The following is an 18,019-nucleotide window of genomic DNA, read 5'->3' as shown; positions in this document are numbered from 1 at the left end:
AATTCTTTTTCCGTATTCCTTGGCTCAGCCTTGCTAACAATACTTATCTATAATAATTCTATCGTGCGATTATGCGGAATTGTTACATGCGCGGCAACGTGGTTAACGAGGAATTTCACCTTGCAGGACAATACTGCTCATAATGAGGGAAATGATACAGACCGAGCGGGACTACGTAAAGTCTCTTGAGTATATAATAGAGGTAACTGTTTTGCTTCGTATCGCTTAACATACGCGTCGCATCGTATTTTGCTGATATCGTGATTAACGTTTATCACTGTTTTTAAAAGAATTATATTCCGGAGCTGGTGAGGGAGGACATTCCTCAGGCGCTCAGGGGACAACGCAACGTGATCTTCGGTAACGTCGAGAAGATATACGAGTTTCATAGTCAGCATTTCCTACGGGAACTGGAACAGTGCGAACAGTCGCCAATGAACGTGGGACAATGCTTCCTCAGACACGTGAGTCTTTTTCTTTCTTTCAAATTCTTTCCTAGATCTTCTCTTAAATTTATCTTCTTCGTGTTGAATGTTTTACTTTACTGTTTTGCTTTACATTCACGTTGCAGGAGAAAAAATTCTACCTTTATGCACTGTACAACAAGAACAAACCAAATTCCGACTCCCTGATGGCCGAGTACGGCACCGCGTTCTTCAAGCAGAAGCAACTCGAGCTCGGTGACAAGATGGACCTTGCTAGTTACCTACTGAAGCCGGTTCAACGAATGGGAAAGTACGCGCTACTGCTACAGCAGCTGGTCAAAGCGGGCACCGATCTCTCCGAACAAATGTCCGGTAAAGACGAGAAGGATGAGAAGGACGACGGTATGAAGCCGATAGTCGAAGGGGAGGCGGATTTGAGGGCGGCTGAGCAGATGGTACGATTCCAACTACGTCACGGGAACGATCTGCTAGCGATGGATTCCCTTCGAGATTGTGATGTATGTCCACGTATTTAATATACAATACTATTCTAGAGACGCGATATTGTAACTAAATAATAATGTAATAACTAGTAGAAGAAACAATCGTGTCAACAATGGCAATGGAGAGTCGTTCTTTGTCGTAGTAACAGGATTCTATAGACGGTAAAATTTACGTGAATTGTAGGTGAACGTGAAGGAGCAGGGCAGACTACTTCGTCAAAACGAGTTCTTGGTGTGGCAGGGTAAAGGCAAGAAATGCTTGCGACAAGTTTTCCTGTTCGAAGACCTTATTCTCTTCAGCAAAGCGAGAAGATTCCCCGACAGAAAGGTGAAACAGCTGTTTAGTCTACTTCATGTAGTTTACCGATCTGCTCGTTGTGCGATATACAAACGATGGGTTGTTTGCTTTTTCAGAACCTCGATATTTACATCTATAAGCACAGCATCAAAACGACGGACATCGGGTTGACCGCCGTGATCGCGGACTCGCCTACGAAGTTCGAGATTTGGTTCCGCAAGAGGAAACCAGGCGACACGTACACGTTGCAGTGTGCAAGCGAGGACATTAAGAAAGCCTGGACGGAGGAACTGAGCAACCTTTTATGGAAACAGGCGCTGCGAAACAGAGGTACGCTACGTTTTGAAATATAGCTTCCTGCAACCGTGTTTGCGGGCCGACTTAACGAGAACGCCTTTTGTGACGACAGAAGTGCGCCTGGCAGAGATGTCGAGCATGGGCATCGGAAATAAACCTTGTTTGGACATTAGGCCTAGCGCGGATCAGATCAATGATCGTTCTATCAGTGTAGCTCAACTCTCGAAAAGTAAGTATACGATCGATTATTTTGAATAGAATGATCTTTCATGACTTTAAATAATCTTAAATCATCTACGAAGTAAGATATCTATAGCTATTAATTTAATTGCTTGCTATTAAGCAGCACCTAGATTTAGAAACTCGATAGCGGTATCAATGTCAGAGGACTCGGGACGCTGCAGCAGGAGGCCGCACAGTGTAATTTCCGTAAGTTCGTCATCGAGTAGCGGCGGAAGTAGCGGCCCTCCGACGACGTTGAATCTCGGTTTGGATACAAGTCCTCGACCTCATCATCGTAGTACTACGCTCAACAGTCAGTGCAGTGTTGGTACGTGTATAACATTCTTTCCATATATATTATGGTGTATTGGTTTCTATAAGATTCCTGTCTATACTACCATTGTGTGGGTTGCAGAAAGCGGCATAATAGCCGATATTTCAATCGTTTCGGATGATGGTGGCGATGGAACTGAGAGAAGTCACTGGAACTCGACTCTGGAAAGTCCCACGTCCCATCTACCAACGACGTCGACGCCTCTCCAATCACCGACCAGCGCAACCGCGACAGCAACAGTTACCTCGGCTTCTTCGTCCGATACGAATCTCACCCCTTACGACCAAGACATGTCCATTAATTTATAAGTGTCACCCCTGAAAAGGGCGGCACGGCTCTGATATAAAAGAGTATATGTTATATACATACGTGTTGTCGATTCACTTGCAAGTTGTCTTATAGTGAATGCAGTGTGACTCACTCGAATTGCATAAAATTTTTCATTGGAAAGTGGCGACGACCACGTGCGTGTAACTGAATAGAGAGTACTAGAGCGCGTATTTTTCTTGGGCAATCTTAGTTCGATGAATGACCACGAGCTATAAGATGGCATGTAACAACGCCGTAAACACAGTCCAATAGATCGCTGCATTACGCTTATCACGTGAGTTCCGTCACGAGCGTCTGTTGCAAAACGTTTAATGTGAATCCTGTTTTATGTGACAGAGTTCGCAAAGAGGCACACATACACATACACAGACACACCCTAAACACCCACAATATACCTTGTGTCCCAGAGAGCTCAACTTTCAAGTGAATTTATCTTTTGATACGCTTCGAATTTCATTGATCTAGGCGATTGCATATATAGTTGTCACGTCTGAATTTTATAAACCATTGATTTTTCAGAAGTAACGGCGACGTGTATTTTCTTATACTATCTCCTCGAATCCACCAACGTGCTCAAGAGAATGATCATAGATACAGATGTGTTCCGACAGAATCTATATGTGTATGGCTGCATGCTTCACGATGTGCTGCAGTGTTGTAAACAGCATACACCGGTTGCCATTAACTCTCATTAACATTGGCATTCCTGATCAATCAGCGACTGAGAATATTATCTTGGATTTACCGACCATTCGTTTATGGTACTTTTATACTTTATTTATATGCGTAGTGAATAAATATCGATATTCCATGTCCACATTGTGTTCGCGCTTATTACGAAATGAGGACGTTATCGTTAAATAACGTCACAGTTCGAGAATACGCAGATTATTTTTTCCTTTCCTTTTTTCTTTTTTGTTGTTTTTTTTTTTTTTTTTTTTTTTTTAATGAAACATCTGAAGACTAGTTCTCGTTTCGTCTTCTCTTCAGGTATTCCATTAGTTGCCAAGATCATTGTTCGTTTCCTTGTCGAATGCGCTTCCGACCATAAATGAACGCATCCCTTCAGGAATGTCAAAACAATGCGCACACATACATACCACTTTGTAATATAATGTAATATTAAAGGTTTATACGACATAGCCGCAAGTAATATAACCGATAGTCTAAATATTATTTCCAGATTATATATTAAATATATATAATATTATATTCTTTTTATGTCAGTCATTTGTAAAACCTTTTATCACCTGTAGATGTAAATCTAACTCTGGCCTGTACACGAAAGCCAAATTCTACCCTCACTTTTTTCTTTTTCTTTCTTTTTTTTTCTATATTTCTCTCTTTTTTTATTTACAAAGCAAAAGAAGTAACTTACGTTTGAGCGATGTTTCTCTCTCGTTTCACTATGTGGACGTCTTAGGGAAGCTTAGATTGAGCTTAACTGAAGACTCTTCATACAGAACGCGCATTTCTCATGCCAATTTCTTTTTGCTCGAGAAGCTTGACGTTTGTAACTGTGCAGGTTCAATTATGGTTCGTTGACTGATGCTTGTAGCACAAAATGGAATTCGTACATCGCCGTAATATACAATCTCGTTGTGCTGTAATTAAATAGTATATGCGATAAAGAGCTTTGCGTCATATTCCATCTAAAAACTTCAATCAAGAGCACACAATCACCTGTACAGGTTTCGACCAACATAGTCACGTGCTCATTGAGCTAGCGACCGAAGAAAGGAAAATCACGTTGGTGCATGTAGCAATCAGCAATTATCCCGTTATATAATTCTGTATTGTTACGCTGCTTTCAAGCGAGTCAGTTGATCAAGCCATTGTTAATGCCAAGGTCTGCCAAGGTATTTTGAATGATACCTTATGGACAGTGACCAAAACTTCGTTTAGTTCGTAATTTGGGATCGATCGAAAAAGAATTAAGGTATTTAGAAAATGTAGTTGTAGACGATAGTTCGGTATGAGAAAAATTTATGTCCCGGCACAGTCTGATGCACTCCCACGTAACGTTTACTTTTATTTGCGAGTCGTACTTTTAGTTGTATTATACCATACACACCGTGATTCATTTTCGAGAATCGAAATTTATCGAATGTTCGATGTATCGAGGAAGAAAATCGAGAGCATGCCATATAGAATCGGTGCATCCGGCTGAGCATCCCGCTCTTCGAAAGTGACACTAAGCGAGACAAAAAGTAAATAATTTTCTATTTTCTCCACGATTATTTGTTTGGTATTGCTTTTGAATTTGGGATGTCGAATTAAACGACGAGATAATAAGGGATAACACGGTACCTTAAGATACCGATAGTCACTTAATTGTACACGCTCGTAGATATTTATTAATATTTTTTTAAGTAGATCATTTTAGTCTATAGATTTAAGTATCCGCATCATTATAATGAAATGTATATATTATATATTTACATTAATAACATGATTATTTCAGTATTGTACTGTGTCTAACACCGATGTATTTTATTACTTGCTAAATATACCGTATTGGGTGCCTTTTGTAGCGAAGTTAAACCTTTCATTTTTATCTCGTTATCCTATACCTTGTTTTTAAATTAGTGGTGTATTTGAAGAACGGTTACTTACTTTACATTACGTATACTCCAAAAATCGGTGTATGAAATTTAAGCATAACACGCGGCAGTAGTTTGAACGTGATTTTATAGTAGTCAATGATTGAACTGAATATATATGAATATTACGCATTAAGAAGAAGGTAGACGTGACATTAAACGGGACTTTCTGCCTTAGGTTCTGAAATACCGACATGAAACAAATGAAAAAGAGTGTTTCCTACGTTCTTTGCGATTTCATACGATGAACATAGGAGAACAAAGGGTTGCTTCGATTTTGTCGCAATTCAATAAAGAATAAAGTTAGTGATGAACCCAATACATATAGCTATAGTCCTACTGATGATGATAGTTGCTGGGACCGATAGACTGTAGCTTGTTCCACACCTCAGTTCATCTAAAACATAAAGGATCGAAGTTGACAAGAAGGTCCGAATAAAATTTTGTTTATTTATCTGAATCATTTCACAGTGATCTTCGAATTGATCCGGCGGAAATGGATGGAAGCTGGTAAATGACCCATTTTATAAATATAACATATTTTAAATGTAATTTATTTAGAAACGACAGTGGCTCGTCTCAAGTAGCAACGGCAATTATTTGATAAAAAAAAGAGGACCGTGTTCGAGCACATAGCGTTAACTTTTAAAAGGAAAGTAACTTTCACTGTGAGAACCAGCGGAAGGACGGGAAGGGAAAAAACAAGCTGATCCACGCTGCTTTTCTATTTAAAATTGTTATACTTTAATAAGTCTTCGAACTTGCCATTGGCGTGCTCGCAAGAAGGAGGAATCCATTAGAAGACTGAGAAAGTGCAAGATAAGGAAAATGTCACTCGAATCAACGAGGCTCGAAGAACGGAATGTAAAGAACGATTAGGAGAAAAGAAGATCCCAATGAGAAATGATTCGAGCAAGGTGAAGAACGACAAAAAGAGAAGATGAGAGATGACTAGATGCGACAGAAAAGATTTCAAAGAAGGTAAACGGAAACTATTTGGTAAAACTGAGGTGAGATAAAGACAAGAAAAACAACATATGAACGAGAAAAGAGAATAAAATAATGCAACCCAGTGTACTCTACCAGACATAAAGTCTAAACTATCATCGCTTTTGCAAAGATTAAGGGAATTCTTTGAAATATGTTCAAACTAAATTTATATATACAGTGTATGTAGTACGTACAACATGCGCAGTATAGATAAGTTGATGAATTTTTACCTTTTTGAAGGGAAATCAATATGTCAGATAAAGTAAGCTTGCAAAATTTAATACAAATTAAATTACTACAAATTGTTACAATTCTAAATTAGCCACAAAATCAGGTTACAAATGCAAATGTAAAAGAACTTCGCTCATAACATAGCACGGAAGTTGACTCTGGGAAGGTGAATGCCAAGCACCTTTTCGATGAAATCCCTGATAGGGACAAGATCCACTCCGTCGTTGATGACCTTCTGCCTCATTTCCAGGAAGATTGGTGATTGGTAAACCGTGTTGACGATTGTCTGGAATTCATTGGAGTGCAGTCTTTGCATGAAATTCTGGAAAGCAGGGGAGGTGTGCATCTTTTCATTGTACATAGCCGTGAATTTGTCCAAAGGGAGGGCAGCCTCTACAGCGTTGAACAGAGCTTTCAATCCACCAAGGTTTGACAATGTATTCATCGATGAGAATTCCATGGGTGGGACGTAATCCTCCATACCGAATAATTTATGGATTTTGCTGATCACCTTTCTCATGTCCAAGCCAGAGTCTTCCATGTACTTCACCAAATTCTGGTATTCTGGCATAGCTTCGACCTTGCGGACCAAATCGTGGAATGCTTCGCTGTACATGTATTCGATTGCCCTCTGCACTTCGTCATCATCCAGGTAGGACATAACGATGTTCATTATTTTGTTCTCGTCGACCAGGTTCAGGAAGTCATGAATGTCTCTGGATAGTTCGTCAGAGGCGAAGGTTTCCGCTCGTAACATGGCACGGGAGTTGACTCTGGGAAGGTGAATGCCAAGCACCTTTTCGATGAAATCCCTGATAGGGACAAGATCCACTCCATCGTTGATGACCTTCTGTCTCATTTCCAGGAAGATTGGTGATTGGTAAACCGTGTTGACGATTGTCTGGAATTCATTGGAGTGCAGTCTTTGCATGAAGTTCTGGAAAGCAGGGGAAGTGTGCATCTTTTCATTGTACATGGCCGTGAATTTGTCCAATGGGAGGGCAGCCTCTACAGCGTTGAACAGAGCTTTCAATCCACCAAGGTTTGACAATGTATTCATCGATGAGAATTCCATGGGTGGGACGTAATCCTCCATACCGAATAATTTATGGATTTTGCTGATCACCTTTCTCATGTCCAAGCCAGAGTCTTCCATGTACTTCACCAAATTCTGGTATTCTGGCATAGCTTCGACCTTGCGGACCAAATCGTGGAATGCTTCGCTGTACATGTATTCGATTGCCCTCTGCACTTCGTCATCATCCAGGTAGGACATAACGATGTTCATTATTTTGTTCTCGTCGACCAGGTTCAGGAAGTCATGAATGTCTCTGGATAGTTCGTCAGAGGCGAAGGTTTCCGCTCGTAACATGGCACGGAAGTTGACTCTGGGAAGGTGAATGCCAAGCACCTTTTCGATGAAATCCCTGATAGGGACAAGATCCACTCCGTCGTTGATGACCTTCTGTCTCATTTCCAGGAAGATTGGTGATTGGTAAACCGTGTTGACGATTGTCTGGAATTCATTGGAGTGCAGTCTTTGCATGAAGTTCTGGAAAGCAGGGGAAGTGTGCATCTTTTCATTGTACATGGCCGTGAATTTGTCCAATGGGAGGGCAGCCTCTACAGCGTTGAACAGAGCTTTCAATCCACCAAGATTTGACAATGTATTCATCGATGAGAATTCCATGGGTGGGACGTAATCCTCCATACCGAATAATTTATGGATTTTGCTGATCACCTTTCTCATGTCCAAGCCAGAGTCTTCCATGTACTTCACCAAATTCTGGTATTCTGGCATAGCTTCGACCTTGCGGACCAAATCGTGGAATGCTTCGCTGTACATGTATTCGATTGCCCTCTGCACTTCGTCATCATCCAGGTAGGACATAACGATGTTCATTATTTTGTTCTCGTCGACCAGGTTCAGGAAGTCATGAATGTCTCTGGATAGTTCGTCAGAGGCGAAGGTTTCCGCTCGTAACATGGCACGGAAGTTGACTCTGGGAAGGTGAATGCCAAGCACTTTTTCGATGAAATCCCTGATAGGGACAAGATCCACTCCGTCGTTGATGACCTTCTGTCTCATTTCCAGGAAGATTGGTGATTGGTAAACCGTGTTGACGATTGTCTGGAATTCATTGGAGTGCAGTCTTTGCATGAAGTTCTGGAAAGCAGGGGAAGTGTGCATCTTTTCATTGTACATGGCCGTGAATTTGTCCAATGGGAGGGCAGCCTCTACAGCGTTGAACAGAGCTTTCAATCCACCAAGGTTTGACAATGTATTCATCGATGAGAATTCCATGGGTGGGACGTAATCCTCCATACCGAATAATTTATGGATTTTGCTGATCACCTTTCTCATGTCCAAGCCAGAGTCTTCCATGTACTTCACCAAATTCTGGTATTCTGGCATAGCTTCGACCTTGCGGACCAAATCGTGGAATGCTTCGCTGTACATGTATTCGATTGCCCTCTGCACTTCGTCATCATCCAGGTAGGACATAACGATGTTCATTATTTTGTTCTCGTCGACCAGGTTCAGGAAGTCATGAATGTCTCTGGATAATTCGTCAGAGGCGAAGGTTTCCGCTCGTAACATGGCACGGAAGTTGACTCTGGGAAGGTGAATGCCAAGCACTTTTTCGATGAAATCCCTGATAGGGACAAGATCCACTCCGTCGTTGATGACCTTCTGTCTCATTTCCAGGAAGATTGGTGATTGGTAAACCGTGTTGACGATTGTCTGGAATTCATTGGAGTGCAGTCTTTGCATGAAGTTCTGGAAAGCAGGGGAAGTGTGCATCTTTTCATTGTACATGGCCGTGAATTTGTCCAATGGGAGGGCAGCCTCTACAGCGTTGAACAGAGCTTTCAATCCACCAAGGTTTGACAATGTATTCATCGATGAGAATTCCATGGGTGGGACGTAATCCTCCATACCGAATAATTTATGGATTTTGCTGATCACCTTTCTCATGTCCAAGCCAGAGTCTTCCATGTACTTCACCAAATTCTGGTATTCTGGCATAGCTTCGACCTTGCGGACCAAATCGTGGAATGCTTCGCTGTACATGTATTCGATTGCCCTCTGTACTTCGTCGTCTTCCAGGTAGGACATAACGATGTTCATTATTTTGTTCTCGTCGACCAGGTTCAGGAAGTCGTGAATGTCTTTGGACAGTTCGTCAGAGGCGAAGTTTTTCGCTTGTAACATGGCGACATACTGGAATCTCGAATTTGGTGATGGGTAATGAGAGTTTGCTGTTGCGAACGCAACGAGCGTTGTGAACAGTACCGGTAGGAGCTTCATCTGCAAAATGGATGATGGTTCAATGGTAAGCTTAATTGACTGGTAAGAGAAAACACTGACAATGTATATATTTTCAATTGTAAAAATGAGGACGAAATGTTAGCATGTTTAAAGAGGTCGGATTATTGTTGATCGTGTTAAAATTTTAATCTGTTTTTACAGCTTTGATGAATTTCGGTGAAATTTGTCAGATGATGAAATTGAATTTGTCTATTTGCAGTACTTGAAATTAAAATCGTTCGGATGCCAGTAAATATGAAATGAACTTATTGAGAAACTCATTTAGACAATAAATCATTAATAGGTTTCCAACAAAAATGGTTGATATATTATAAAAGTTTGTTTTAGAGCAATCCATGAACTCACCTTGACCACTTTGTGGGAAGACTGTTGTACTTGATGTGTTTTCTGCCAGTTAGGCTCCTTTATATATACTGAAACGCATTCAAGTAAATGGAAGAAGATATCGAGCACCTGGATGAAAGATAAGATTTCATCATTCGTGCACCTGTGTCTCAGCACTTGCAGAGATTAATGCTTGTTGTGCTTGATTATCACTGAAAAATTAACCGATCAGTGAAACTTCCAGAACAAACATCGTGTGACTTTTATTTTCAGCCTACATTGAGATCTTCACGGTGTGGAATCGATCTTTAATCTCATTTACTATCTATAATTACTCTTTGAATACTTGTAAAATAAAGAAATATAGTGAAAAATTTTTCACTATTTTTATTATCTTTGTTATTTTCATCTATTATTAGCAACATGAAAATATATGATATGTACACAGAAAGAACACTTTCCACTTGTCCATGCTGGCTATTATGTGTGAAATATCGTTTAGCTTTATGTTTTAGTGTACTTAATCGAAAATTAAAATAGTACCGATCTAAAATAGTAATATCGGCAATATTAACAAGTTTTATTTCTGTTATACTTGCTTGAAACTGTGATTTTTATGCCAATAGTATGCAACTGATATACCCGTCTTTGAAATTATATGTAAGCAACTTTGCAGAGTATTACATTTTGTAACCCATAATTCTTTTCGACGTTACAAAAATTCTATTAATGTGAATCTTTTATCGACAAGCAAACTGTAAATAAGTGAAGATGTATCCAAAAATTCTGCTAAAAATTAGAAAATCTGATCTGTTCGTGACCAACAAAGACAGTTATGTAACCCGAAAATTAAGAAAATTCTTTGAGTACAAATGAATTATGTTATCCGCAATACAACCCTATTTTTTCACGTCATGATTCGGTGTACCCATTCCTTGAAAAGATTCAAAATCTTTTTCTTTTTGTGAAATATAAAAGAACAATGAAAGGTACCTAAAAAAAGCTTAAGGAAAAGTTGCTTCGTTTCATTGTGTCTATTAAACCCGCAAAAATATTTTTTGAAAAATTCATGATTTTCGATTTATCCCTTCCCACCACCATTTCTTAAAAAATTTGTTTACATATACATGCTGAAATACTTCTAGATACTCTTTTTCGTATTTGTCAGTGACCTATGTGTTAAAATATCTCTTCAATTAAATAAATTAGTTATTATCAAATTTGAAGTCCATTTTAGTAGTTACTCTTTTTGCAGCATGTTTAGTGAATTTGTAGTAGCTGTGGTCTTTTCTTTAAACCATTATTTGACAAGAAATGATTATGTGTATATTTATGCATAATTTTGTACTGCTTTGTTTATTAATAGATTCTGTATCGAATTCAAGCACCAACGAAACTGAACCCTCGTCCGGGCTTCTTTTTGAAATCAAAATACAATGCATTCCAATATCTTATTGTCAGTTCGCAAAACACCCTTTAACGGAAACTCCTTTCTACTTCTACAAAAATAAAATTCTCCTATTTAGGCAAACATTTGTGGAATGAAGGTTTCAGGGAATACATTTCATTTTATAACTGTTATTTTGGAAGAAGATAATAGTCAAAAAATTACTATTAGGGCATAACTAATTGAAAATTTTAACAGTTTTATTCGATTCCTGATTTGATAACGCATCATGAACAAGTCTCGTCGTCATTATCATCTGAAGCTCTATTTTTCAATAAAGAGGGTACTCATGATAATAATATCGATATAGATATTGATCCCGATTATGAAATTCATAATTCGACATCACCAACATGCTCGTTGGAAATGCTGAGTATTTTGGGTGTGAGAAAAAAAGAAAATATAGAGAAAATGGAATTGGATAGTAATTGTTACAAGTCATTAGTTTTGAGTAATAGTACTTTTTGTTGCAACGAACAATTACTGCTTATCTTTTCGCGCTTACATTGTAAAAGACATTGTAGACTTCGCTCAGCTCTATGTCACTAGTCCAGAATTTCTGCACATTTTCAAGATTGTTGATAAAGTTTTTAATATTCGTTACCTTACATTACGCAATGGAGCATTCATACTGGATAAACTATTTTCACAGATGCGGTACAAACAATGTTGAACGAAGCAGTGTTAAATGTATGAATGCTACGTGTAATGTGAATAGTAAACTATTTTGTTCTATTTCTCGCCTTGTAGAATAAAAGCATTGGTTTGGAATTAATTTAGTCACGGTGTTTCATCAAGTCACGGTTGTTTACCGTGAAGGTTTAATTTATTTAACGATGAAAGTAAAATTCATGAAGATGCAATATGCCTCGGTAAGAAATTGAGATTCGTTGGTTCTTCAACACATAAATACTCAAAATTAAAATTCAAAGATCAAAATCTTGCTGATATGGATTTTAAAAGTCTTTATCTGTGTTGTTTTTAACTGTATCTGAACTCGAGTTACCACAGATATCTTATAGATAAAGACATATCCATAAATTGTAATTTACACACACACGTATATATATGTATATGTGTATATGTATTTTTGCACCTTGAAATGTGTAACAAGTTGTCAATTTAAAAAATATGTAATGGTATCAGTTGGAAAAATTAAATTGATATTAAAATTTCGATTAAACCGTAGAAAAGGGACCTCATTATGAATTTAATTGGGCTCCTTTTAATTTCTTCGATGAAGTGTATAAATAATGGGAAAATTAAAATGGATGGTCGTCGAACCGTGTTGACTTGAAAAAAATATAAGAATATCTTGAGCAGAAGAAAAAGAAAGAAAAACTAGTACTTCATAACTAGTACTTCATAAAAATACGTTGTGCTTTTAATGTAAATTATTTATTAAAGGATGGGACTGTGTAGCTTTCCATTGAAATATTGATCTTTCAGAAATAGAAAGGATTCTAAAGAATAGAAAGGTACAAATTGTGCAAAACCTGTCAGAAATTAATTTTTATAAAGTATAATTGGTTCTGTAAATAAGCATACTGATATCTATAATTTTACACAATATGATAATATTTAGCGGCCGGTGATTTATTTGATCCAAATCAGTAGCTACATCATTTTTTAAAAATTCAGGCAGAATCAGCATAATCTGAAACGTCCTATTCAATATCACCGCACATACATATGTATATCAGAATAAACAATTTATAATTAAGACTAAGATGTGTTTTTATAAGCTATTAACTTTTTAAAGATTCCCCCTTTCTCTCAAGAAGTTTTTACTTTTTTTCCTTGAAAAATATTTCTTATGTTTTATCCATAAAATCAAACAACTTTTACGTGGAAAATCCTTTGAATTTTTTACAGCTAAAGAATAAAAATTATTTAAAAAAAATAATGATACAAACGTTAATATCGAACATGCTTTATAACAATAAATTATAACAAGTTTATTTAACTAATTAGTTAATTATTTAGTATTTAATTAATTATTTAATTAATTATTGCAGAGATTGGTTTTATGCGCATAGCCTATCACTGTTATCGATAACGTCACATGTGACACGAAGTGGTAAGCAGGTCAGGTGGCCCTCAAAACGTGGGACAAGAAAAAAATATTGCATATCATTATGGATGAAGTACAGAGTAAATGATGTGACATTCAATGCTTTTTCCTGTCCCATGTTTTGGTCGTCACCTGCCCCTATACCATTTTCGTGTCGCATGTGACATTATCGATTTAGTATAATACTAGTTTGAATTGAAACTAAATTTTTCTATGAAATTACAAATATAGTATAGAATAGGACATTTTGCAAATGAAGTAATAGAATTCTATACTTCTGTAATATGTTTCAAGTGTATTATCACAGAACTTAGTCAATGGTGGTTCGAACGATCGATGCGCAGTAAATCGAGACATTTCGTTATGCGCAGTCAGGAAGTCAAACTTTCATTGCAAGTTCGGTTTCGGTATTCGTTCGTGATATTAGTTTATTTGCAGACACTGTTTACAAGCAACAATAGGCTTTCGGTTTTCGTGTTGGCTTGATACCTTGTAATTGTGTAAACACCACGATACATGTAAGAAGTATATAAAAGGCGCGTCGCGAGTGCTCCATTACGTCGATCCTGCTTAACATAACGCACAATTTTTATATCATTGTAAGTACATTTCAGTGAAAAAGTATTTAATTGTTTATATATATGTACGTTTTCGACGTAATATTTGCAATAACATAACCCTATCTAATCGCATTTGTTTGGTTAATATCATTATTGGGAATAATCTATATGCTATATGCATTATATACATATACATATACATATATATATATACATATACATATACATTATACATATATATTTTGATGTTTCATACAATTGTATAAAAAAATTTTCTTTTCGCAAAGTAAAGAAATTTTTGTTAAGGACCTTAGTAATTTTAACAATAAAATTTGGTCCCAGCAGAAAATTTCATAATTAATATTCAATGTTTTTCTTAAACTTAATAGGTTTGTCACATGTTACAGTAAAAAAAATTTTCAATAAATCACAAGTTATTTTTATAGAAATATCTAGTCACAATATCCTTAATAATAATAATTTGTCAAATATTCCTGTTTTATATAGAGAATAAATACAAAGAATCCCTAAATCTTTAAAAACATATTGAATTATTAATATCAGTGCTTTGAGACTAAACGACACTGCAGGCATTCTTTCTTTTACTCTTATCGCTAATATCACATTTTGGCATATGTCACAACTCCTTCCTAGTTTCTTGTAAATTCTCAGGTAAAGATATTGATTTCTGCACAGTATTTTGCTCAGTTAAACTATGCCCCTCTGTTGATCTTGATTTTTGCATTTCTATCTCCTTTTTCTTTATTATGGATGCTCCAGTAAATCCTGAATATATAATAAGTAATGTAAATATTATGAATTCAGATTGTAGGAGTGTTTAATGGTAGTGGGACTTACCTAAAATACCACAACCTAACGCAGTTAGACCACCGACTTTTAATCCAGCTAGTAAACCAACTGGTCCACCAATACAAGTTCCAATTACAGCTCCTGCTAAAGGGTACATTGTAACTTTGTACCTTGCAGCTTTTTGAAGGAATTTCTCACCCTCCGTTACATTCACATTTGTTACTTCTATGTTGTCTTCTGTTGCATTTACTAGCTCCTTTTGGTCCTAATTATATAAATAGAAAATCATAATATAGCCAAAAAAATAAGTCTGAATAAACTAAAAAATTTACATCAACAATTTTGTTAAAGTCAAGAAATAATTGATGAAGTTGATGTATATCTTCTTGCAAGGTGTTCCAAGTATGCAGACATGCCTCCTGATGCTGCAGCTCCTGCTGTTCTTTCTGGAGCTGGATATATGTGTCGTCAAGTGGATGACTTTTGGGTTGATCTTCTTCTTTGGGTGACTCTGGTTGTGACATGGGCAAATTCAGCTGTAGTTCTACAAATACATATAAATTGTTTTTAAACCGTGACCGCAGATAATGTGAGTGATATACAAATATAATTTTATTTTACCCATATATTCTCTGACTGCATTCATGATACTTGTACGGGCATTGCCAGTTAATTTATCAAACTGATTAATGTCAGAATCAAGAACATGAGCTCTTAAAGTGTCCATTTGATATAGTAATTCTTTAAGCTGTTTTATAATCCTAGCTACATTTATGTGTTCTCTATGCATCTTTTCCCACTCATGTTGTGTTTGATACTGTAACAACAAGAATTTATGTGAACTTACGTGAAACCTTACAAGATAACCTAATTTAATACTTACTTTTTCAATGTTACTTTTATGCCGTTTTAATAAGTTAACATGATGTGGTATGGCTACATTGAAGTTATTAATTTGGATCTCCAAGCGCCTAATAGGTTGCTTTATTGCAACATTTTCAGTCCAAGATGACATATTTTTATATCTGTTGTCTCAAATTTTGATCTGTCACTTAGTGTTTTCGTAATTCTTTAGACATGATACTTCGAAAATATTTTTACCAGTTTGTTACTTGTTATTGCAAAACATATATTAATAACTTCTTTTTGTATAAAATATGATGTATTTATATTGTTAGATATTAAAATAATTTTTTACACGATCAATTTATTTTTGTATTGTGCGGAACACAAGAAACAAATAACAAATCAGCTGAGTATTCCTAAGTCAAACCATTGACTAAATACAAGTGTTATAGGAGACGTACTGCGCTTGCAAACATTGAGATGATATCATCGCCATCTGTATTAGTTTTCTTGAATAGTTAATTCGCAATGACTCATTCTATGGAGAGTAGATGGCAGCATGCACATTGTTTTTGGTTAAAATGATATTCGTTCAAATGTTGAAACGAAACCAGTTTATGAACTACTAAGATGTACTTTCAATTTACTTATTTTAGATTGAAATTTATTTATTTATGATTTCCATCCACGTTACTATTTATATTTCGGGTTTGTTTATTTACCTAATATAAGTGGTCTATATAGTATAGAAAATTGTAACAATAAAGGCTGCAAATATTTTTTAAATTATCGAGTTCCAGATACTCCTCAATACTCCATTTACATACATACGTCTTTCCTAAAATTTCTTCCCTCGATCAAATATTTTGTAAATCTTCCTCAAACGATACAACACGCAAAAAGAGAAAGGAAGAGATACAGACACTGAAAATTCCGTCTACATATTTTTTTTCAAACAACCATTGAGTTAGCAATTGTACCAAGAATTTCGATGCGTCTCGAATTCGAGTTCTATCAGAGTTATCTAAACAATAGCTACTCGTTCAGCGCCAGCCAGAAAGTCACGAAACGCTGTTCCAAAAGGACGTACGATCTTGATGAGTTTCACGAGGGCTTGCCGAATGTACAATTCGGTATAAAGCCGATGAAGCTTTCGGTAATGAAAAACCGATTGCGACCAAATAGGCTCTGGGCTGCCGGTGACGTGTAATCGAGTCTTCTCTTTCGTCCCTTCATCGTCCCACCGTCCATCTCCGTTCTATTCACCCCTTCGCTGCTCTCTTTTCCCTTTTCCTCGTTTTTCCACAACCGCCACCCTGTGAGCTTCCATTAACCACCATACGTCATATATACCAAACGAAGGGAACCATTTTGTCCTGGTTTTTGGTGACCTCTTATTTGAAAACGGTATTTAAATTACTATAGGCTATCTTGATATTCTGTCTCTTGAGCTTTTGTCATCGATGTCGCCTAGTGTTCTGTTTCAGTGATTTGTTCTTCGTCAATGTAGAGCTTACCGAAATTTTGTTATTCCACCACGAATTACGATGATTTTTATCTTTCGTACAATTATATTAAATTGAAGATAACAAGCCGAAATTTTATCGCCTTCCGGATTCTATTCTTGAATGATTGTAATCATAAGTGAACGCTGAACTATAGATGTTTATCCAAATTTATATTTTTATGAACACAACTGCAGAAATGGAAGAGGCATTTTTTCGTCTTTTTCAGTTACTACATTCTGCTCATCCGTTCCTCGTTCCCCACTTTTCTCCGCAAGATTAACTCATGGTTAGACCGTTGTTTCGTGCAAAGCAGACAATCGTCTCAACTTTTCCTAATAAGACAATTAGCTACGAAAGACGGAACAAGATAAAACGGAAGAGGAAAAATGGACGTGCCCAACGGATCTTTGCTTTGTGTGTGTTGCAGGATAAGAAGGTATTGCCCATTAGAATGCAACGTGTTTGTCTGCAATCAGACTGGTACATGCCTCTAACTAGCTACGGATCCAACGAGAGCGAAGGATATGAGCGTATAACAAAATGAATCAATCTACGCAATCGATATTATTCTAGTAACTCGTTCTTCCCGAAGCATCTATTCACGCTTCTGTGTACTATGTTTTTGTACCATCTATGAAATTTTAATAAAAGAAGCGTCTTGTATCTCGTACGTAACGTACAGTTAAAAAGTTAATTCACTGTAATTCAAATTTTAATATTAGGACCAACGTTTGTCTTTAGTAGGTTGTTTCATTTCTCCAATAAATTAATGGAAAAATTAGTCATGAAAGTAACACTTTCATTTTAATATATGAATGGTATAGTTTAATGATTCATAGCAAATTTTAAGGAATATTTATTTAGTTAGAAAGAAAACAGAGAT

General features: G+C 36.7%; 3 protein-coding genes and 1 long non-coding RNA gene across 8 annotated transcripts in view; 2 read left to right on the top strand and 2 right to left on the bottom strand.

Moving 5' to 3' along the window:
• LOC100651955 overlaps positions 1–4,947 on the top strand; it is a 303,182-nt gene extending 298,235 nt beyond the window's left edge. For 3 of the 4 annotated variants that reach the window (XM_048407710.1, XM_048407711.1, XM_048407708.1), the window contains exons 16-23: positions 127–202; positions 291–464; positions 572–943; positions 1,113–1,256; positions 1,343–1,556; positions 1,636–1,752; positions 1,867–2,073; positions 2,161–4,947. In XM_048407710.1, the coding sequence (XP_048263667.1) occupies positions 127–202; positions 291–464; positions 572–943; positions 1,113–1,256; positions 1,343–1,556; positions 1,636–1,752; positions 1,867–2,073; positions 2,161–2,387 (1,531 nt within the window). In that variant the 3' untranslated portion in view covers positions 2,388–4,947. The remainder of the gene's footprint in view (positions 1–126; positions 203–290; positions 465–571; positions 944–1,112; positions 1,257–1,342; positions 1,557–1,635; positions 1,753–1,866; positions 2,074–2,160) is intronic. The other variant, XM_048407709.1, reaches the window with a different exon arrangement.
• A 1,318-nt stretch (positions 4,948–6,265) lies between these two features.
• LOC105665936 lies at positions 6,266–10,006 on the bottom strand. The gene is made up of 2 exons (XM_012310519.3): positions 9,913–10,006; positions 6,266–9,546 (listed from the first exon to the last, which is right to left on the bottom strand). The coding sequence occupies exon 2, from the start codon at positions 9,544–9,546 to the stop codon at positions 6,367–6,369; it is 3,180 nt and encodes a 1,059-aa protein (XP_012165909.2). The 5' UTR covers positions 9,913–10,006; the 3' UTR covers positions 6,266–6,366.
• A 3,816-nt stretch (positions 10,007–13,822) lies between these two features.
• On the bottom strand, positions 13,823–16,080 carry LOC100650645 (syntaxin-17). 2 transcript variants are annotated; one of them, XM_048407713.1, is made up of 5 exons: positions 15,666–16,080; positions 15,404–15,599; positions 15,199–15,326; positions 14,831–15,047; positions 13,823–14,758 (listed from the first exon to the last, which is right to left on the bottom strand). In XM_048407713.1, exons 1-5 carry the CDS (start codon positions 15,795–15,797, stop codon positions 14,610–14,612), a joined length of 822 nt encoding a protein of 273 aa, XP_048263670.1. In that variant the 5' UTR covers positions 15,798–16,080; the 3' UTR covers positions 13,823–14,609. The 2 variants fall into 2 exon arrangements, with proteins under 2 accessions (XP_048263670.1, XP_003396778.1); XM_003396730.4 differs by having other exon boundaries at positions 15,115–15,326; positions 15,666–16,077.
• LOC125385481 lies at positions 13,879–17,806 on the top strand. Its single transcript, XR_007224805.1, has 3 exons — positions 13,879–14,011; positions 15,176–15,371; positions 17,363–17,806. It is a non-coding gene; the product is annotated as an uncharacterized LOC125385481 (long non-coding RNA).
• The last annotated feature ends 213 nt before the right edge of the window (positions 17,807–18,019 follow it).

The sequence above is a fragment of the Bombus terrestris genome, chromosome 7 (genome assembly GCF_910591885.1).
Source record: "Bombus terrestris chromosome 7, iyBomTerr1.2, whole genome shotgun sequence".
Classification (NCBI taxonomy): Eukaryota; Metazoa; Arthropoda; class Insecta; order Hymenoptera; family Apidae; genus Bombus; species Bombus terrestris.
Note: the sequence above shows the minus strand (reverse complement) of the source record. Positions and strands in the feature narration are given on the sequence as shown.